General features: G+C 39.1%; 1 protein-coding gene across 1 annotated transcript; it reads left to right on the top strand.

Annotated features, from left to right (window-relative positions):
- The first annotated feature begins 4,932 nt into the window (after window positions 1-4,932).
- LOC119528746 (homeobox protein NANOG-like) lies at window positions 4,933-5,975 on the top strand. The gene has a single exon (XM_037829023.1). The coding sequence runs from the start codon at window positions 5,079-5,081 to the stop codon at window positions 5,973-5,975; it is 897 nt and encodes a 298-aa protein (XP_037684951.1). The 5' UTR covers window positions 4,933-5,078.
- The last annotated feature ends 320 nt before the right edge of the window (window positions 5,976-6,295 follow it).

The following is a 6,295-nucleotide window of genomic DNA, read 5'->3' as shown; positions in this document are numbered from 1 at the left end:
AAGGAGGGTCCCTGAAGGTTTGAGTTGTCTTTTTACCTGTGGGGGGGTGTAAACAGAGAGTGGTTCAGCACAGATTGTAAAGTCTCAAACTATACCAGATAAAGGAGAATTAGTGCACCAGGCATAACAAAAACTTAAAATAAATATTAAAGCAAGCATAATAAATATTCTCAAAGAGGTAAGGAAGATTATTAGAAAAGATAAACAGGATAAAAAACTTTGGGAAAAAAGATTCAAATAAAGAGAACATACTAGATGGGTTAGAATAGGAGAAAGAGTACAGTTGGATAACAAATGAGTGAGCTTGAAGATTAGGTCAAGGAATTCAGTAAGAAGTTAGTAGGAAGGGATAAATAAATAAAAGATAAATAAAAAGTATGTTGATATAGTGAGTAGATATACAAGTGTCAAGCCCCATATATAAGGTTTTCTAGAAAATCTATAGGAAAAAATGGAAGAGAGGAAATAAATGAAGAAATAGCAACCTACAATTTCTAAGAATTAAGGAAAGATAAACATTGGAAAGTTTGAGTGTCAAACCTTATAGACAATAAAAAATACCCAATACAAACATATTAGAGTGAATTTTAAAATGTCAAAGATATAGAGGATATTCTTAAAGCTTCCCAAAAGAAAAAAAATACATTATTTACAAAGTAACAAAAATGGATCTGTAACTTACTTCATGACATTAATGTTATATACAAGAATACATAGGAGTAACATTTTTAATGAGTTTGGAATAAAATAACTTTAAATATAGAATGTTATATTCAAATAAACAATTTAAGTTCAAAGGTAAAATACATGCACATTCTCAGACACATATGAACACATATGCAAATGGCTGTTTGAAAATACTCTTTCAGAAAGTACACCAGTAAATTGTCAAATAAATCTAAGAAGATACTATGAAATATATGGAATGTGGGGGTGAGGAAATAGCTTAGTAAATTTTCTTGCCACTAAAACAAACCTGAAATACATAAAAGATCCATAAATCTTTTGAATTGAAGGGTGAAAGAGAACCAAGAGAAGTAAACAAGTACAAAAGTCATTTTGACTAAAATTTTGCAAATTGGAATTAAGCCTCTTCTTTGAAAACTTCATTTTTTCTATGGAGCTCCTTTGTCTTCATATGCAGAAATACAGAAGACCCTTGAAATTTACTTCCTTTCTGCACAGCCTATGAACAATGACTGACAGATGCTGGAGCATGGCAGCTTAGCTTCTTTGTATCAGACAGGGACAACTCTGAAGTGTAACTTACTCTCCAGAGTTCCCCTTCAAGATCAGCCTGAAGCCAGCCTCTGCAGGACTGGGATTGCACCTTTGCTTGACTTCCTCCTCTCCCCTGTCCTGCTTCCTTCACTCCATTACTGCACTGTCTAGGGACTATTACTTTAATAAATCACTAGCACAGAACTCAGTTGCCATTTTGGGAAGTTTGGTCTAAGACACCATTTCATTAATATTGTTCTTTCCCTATGCTTTTTAGGTTTTTATTTTTATTATTCTATTAATCATTCTCTAGTTATGTGTTTTTTAAGGTTTTCATGTCATACCCATGCCTTTTAACTTCTCTGTCATACTTTTCAACTCTTTGCATTTCAATATTGCATTACAGTTAATTTCTTCAACTATGTCTTCCAACTATTAAGTCTTCCTTTAACTGTATCTAAATTTCTGTTTAACTATGCCATTGAGATTTTTTATTTCAGTTACATATTTCTTATTTTCAAAAGCTTTATTTGGCTATTTTGCAATATGGTTTGTATTTTATAAGATTGCTCTTTTTCATATTTCAATCCCTTCTTTTTTTCATTAGACATATCATGCATGATGCTTTTATGTTCTGTGTTTTAAGTTTTTCTGCCATCTGTTTCTATTGGACTCCAGTGATTTCTTGTGGGTATTGTTTTATACATCTTTACTCTGAACTTATGTTCCTTGGAACTTTATCTCTAAAAATCATTTGCAGCCTAGATGTAAAGTGTGTGCCATCAAAGATAATTTGCATAGGGTCATCTCAGATATCTACAGGTACTACTAATGTGGGGCCACTTTAAATAGATTATTGGATTTAGATTTGTTAGGCTATCTTGGCCCTGTCCGTTGAGCATGATGAGTGTTTTTTGGCCATGAATACTCAAGGGAGATATTTTCTCTGAACTTGGCACCAACATCAAAGCAGAGAAATTTGGTTTTGCTGTCTCATTCTATGGATTGCCTTTAATTTTGGTACACTGTACACACAGGGAATAATGTTTAGGTTTCCAGCCTTATGCAGGGATGTCTTATTGGACTTCTCACCTTTGGTGGGTGTGGTGGTTTAGAGCTATGTACCCCAGAAAAAAATGTATTCTTAAACTTAATCCATTCCTGTGGGTGTGAACCTATTGTAGGTAGGACATTTTGATAAGGTTCCTTCAGTTAAGGTGTGACCCAACTCAATCAGGATGGGTCCTAATCCTATTGCTGGAGTCCTTTATAGGCATAATGAAATTCAGACAGAGAGAAAGCCACAGAGGGACCAGCCAGAAGCTGAGCATCAGCAGAACCCAGAAGAGAAGGGAGATACCAAGAGAGGCCACCATGTGCACTGCCATGTGATAGAGAAGCCTAAGACCAAGACAGCCAGCCCCAGTATACCAGTCTTCAGGAAAAATATTGTCTTGATGACACCTAGATTTGGGCTTCAGCTAGCCTCAAAACAGTTGAGTCAATAAATTCTCATTGCATTTGCTTTAGCAATGAGGAAACTGAAATAGTGGGCCTAGATTTTGTCTTCTATGCTTTCTAGCATGTAAAGAAAAAAAATGGAAACTAAGATTTAACAAGATTAAGTATCCGTAAGGTGAAAATGACTTAGATTCTTTCTTACTTACCTGGATAACAGTATTAATTTTTGACCTTGAAATGTTCTTGGTTTTGAAAGAACAAAGATATATGGCTTTTAAAATACATTTTTACCTAACATTTTGATTTTTTTTATTTTCAAGGTATTTGAGCTACTATTTTATCAGAAGCAAAGGTCAATCCCTCTGACATTTTTTTTACAATGTCTAGCACATGTATGTTCCTCCAGTTAAAGCTTAATGTTTGTTAATATGTAATACTATTATTTGTTTATTTTGTGGAGAAAGTATGAGGTCCACGCATATTTAAAATGCTGCTGGCTAATAATTCTATTAGAAAGCAGTATAGGACTTCCAGAAAATGTTGGCTAGGAAAGACAGGGCAAAAAAACACCTCCATGAGAAATACTAGATAAAAGCCAGAAAGTGACCTAGAACATCAGTTCCAGTGATGCACCAGCTAGACAAGGTCTGCTAAAGCCACAGGGACCTTGCACTTGGTGAAACTGGGAGTCTGCATTCTGAAACAAGTGAGTAAGCTTGCTGAATATCTTGCAGCCACATTGTGGTGTGGGGAAACCATGGGTTGGTGTTTGGAGTCAGACTAGTTCTTTTTTAAAAAACCCAAAAACAGCTGCAGATATGGCAGTGAGAACCACACAGTGAAGCACGGCAGGAAAAGGCTGTGCCAGTGCCTCAATATCTGGCATAGAAGATAGCCTTTCACACACCCGCTGCTAATTGTCTTGGAGCAGAGAAGGCAGAGGTGAGCTAAAAGGGGAAAATAACCACACCCCTTGCAGCCATCTTCCCAGCAGGCTGGGAATGCTACTGCCCAGCTCCAGTGCCACAGCCCAGAGCTGCAACAAAAAACCCAGTGTGACAGGAAGTGTTTCCAGCAACACACACATGCCACAATATTGGGCATGGACAATAGCCTTTTGTACACCCACAGCTAACTGTCCTGGAGCTAGGAAGGTGGAGCTGTATGAAAGGGGGAAATTAACACACCCCATTCACCCATCCTTTCAGCAGGCTAGGAATGCCCCTACATGGCTGGCAGCCCAGAACTTCCCTTGGGGGATGGTGCTCACCTGTGATGTAGCACAGCCTTCCCAGCAGAGGCCCTAGGAGGGCACAGCTTGGAAGGGGGTCCCACTTGGAAATCCCAGGGTCTATACACCAATACCAAGGACTTGTGGTTCAGCACCATAGGCAATCTGTGGTGAGACTGAAATGAAGGTTTAGACTCTTGCAATAGCCTTAACTCTCCAGGAACACCTGGGAGGTTTGATTATTAAAGCCTCCCTCCCTCTCTATCCACTCAGACACACACCTCACATTCAGGGTGGACAGCACCAATAACACACCCAAACTTGGTGCACCAATTGGAAACCCACAAGAATCAGACCACCCCACACCACAAAGAAGAAGTTGGGGAGAACTGGTTTTAGGGAAATAAGTGGTTCATGTATGCCACCTGCTGGTTAGTTAAAGTGTACGCCACCAAGCTGTGGATCTGACAAATTAGAGATTAGTCTTTGAATTAGCTGACATATCTTAAAAGAACCCTATCAAGTTAAGCAAATGCCAAGAGGCGAAAAGCAACAGAAATTTTAAAGCATATGGAAAAAACAGATGATATGGATAACCCAAACCCAAACACCTAAATCAAAAGATCAGAGGAGATGCAGTACTTGGAGCAATTAATCAAAGAATAAAGACAAGCAATGAGAGCATGGCACAGGATATAAAGGACATGAAGAAGACCTTAGAAGAGCATAAAGAAGAAATTGCAAGAGTAAATAAAAAAATAGATGATCTTATGGAGATAAAAGAAACTGTTGACCAAATTAAAAAGATTCTGAATACTCATGGTACAAGACTAGAGGAAGCTGAACAACAAATCAGTGACCTGGAGGAAGACAAAATGGAAAATGAAAGAACAAAAGAAAGAATGGGGGGAAAAATTTTAAAAATCAAAATGGACCTCAGGGATATGATAGTTAAAATAAAACATCCATCTTTTCCTGCATTGGGCTGTTTGGGTATTGCTACTGCAGAGGGGATTCCCTTCATCCTGCCCTTTTAATACTTTTGTATCTGTAGATCTTCATATTTCTCTAAGTTCTTCCACCCAAATTGTCTTTTAAGCCCACCTTGGCCATTCTCACAGACTAGGCCTTTGATTTTTTCTCCCCCCTCCTTCTGCTCAACAACATGAGCGTGGATCTAGCTTCTCCCCAAAGCCTGCCTTGCCCTGAAACAGACAATTCTCGTGAGTCTTCACCAATGCCGGAGATTTATGAGGCTGAAAAAAACTATGCATCCTTGCAAATGTCGTCTGCTGAGGTGCACCAGCCAGAGACAGTCTCTCCTCTTCCTTCCTCTGTGGATCTGCTTATTCAGGATAGCCCCGACTCTTCCACCAGTCCCAAAGTAAAACTACCCATGTCTGGAGGGAAGAGCGCAGGGAGGAAGGAAGATGAGGGCCAGGTGAAGAAACAGAAGATCAGAACCGTGTTCTCTCAGACCCAGCTGTGTATACTCAATGATAGATTTCAAAAACAGAAATACCTCAGTCTCCAGCAGATGCAAGAACTTTCCAACATTCTGAACCTCAGCTACAAACAGGTTAAGACCTGGTTCCAGAACCAGAGAATGAAATGTAAGAAGTGGCAGAAAAACACCAACTGGTCAAAGAATGGCAACAGTGTGATCCAGAAGGGCTCAGCACCTACAGAATTCCCAGGACTCTACTCTTCCTATCCCCAAGGTTGCTTGGCGAACACTTCCGGTAACTTCCCCATGTGGAGCAATCAGACTTGGAACAGTCCAATTTGGAGCAGCCATTCCTGGAGCAGCCAGCACTGGTACACCCAAGCCTGGAATAATAACCCAGTCTGGAACAATCAGTTCCAGAACAGTGGAGAGGAATCCCTGCAGCTCCAGGTCCAATTCCAGCAAAATTCTCCTGCCAGTGATTTGGAGGCCACCTTGGGAAGTGCTGGGGAAAACCATAATGTAATAGAGCAAGCTGCTAAATATTTTAGTACCCTACACACCATGGATTTATTCCCAAATTACTTCATGAATACCCAGCCTGAAGATGTATGAAGATAAGGGTGAAGATGGGTATAGACTACAAGCTCAATCTGGGCAGAGGCTGCATTAGTTCTTTCCTTGCAGAATTATTTTGAAAGCTGTGTGTCTGGCTTTATTCATTGGGTAACTGGGGTGGGTATAGGTATGTTATGAGTCTAATCAGAGATTTCAAAGATTTAAAAAATTCAGTAGTAATGGGCCAGATGACCTTGACTGTTTTGGACAACATACAGGATGAGATAGATGTTTGTGACTATAGAGAAGTAGATATAATATTAGTTCGGATATCTTTAGGATCTAGCCTCAAGAATAGGAAGTAAAAGTATAAAAAT

This window comes from Choloepus didactylus, chromosome 3, assembly GCF_015220235.1.
Source record: "Choloepus didactylus isolate mChoDid1 chromosome 3, mChoDid1.pri, whole genome shotgun sequence".
Classification (NCBI taxonomy): Eukaryota; Metazoa; Chordata; class Mammalia; order Pilosa; family Megalonychidae; genus Choloepus; species Choloepus didactylus.
The sequence above is the reverse complement of the archived record's forward strand: the minus strand, read 5'-3'. Positions and strand labels throughout refer to the sequence as shown.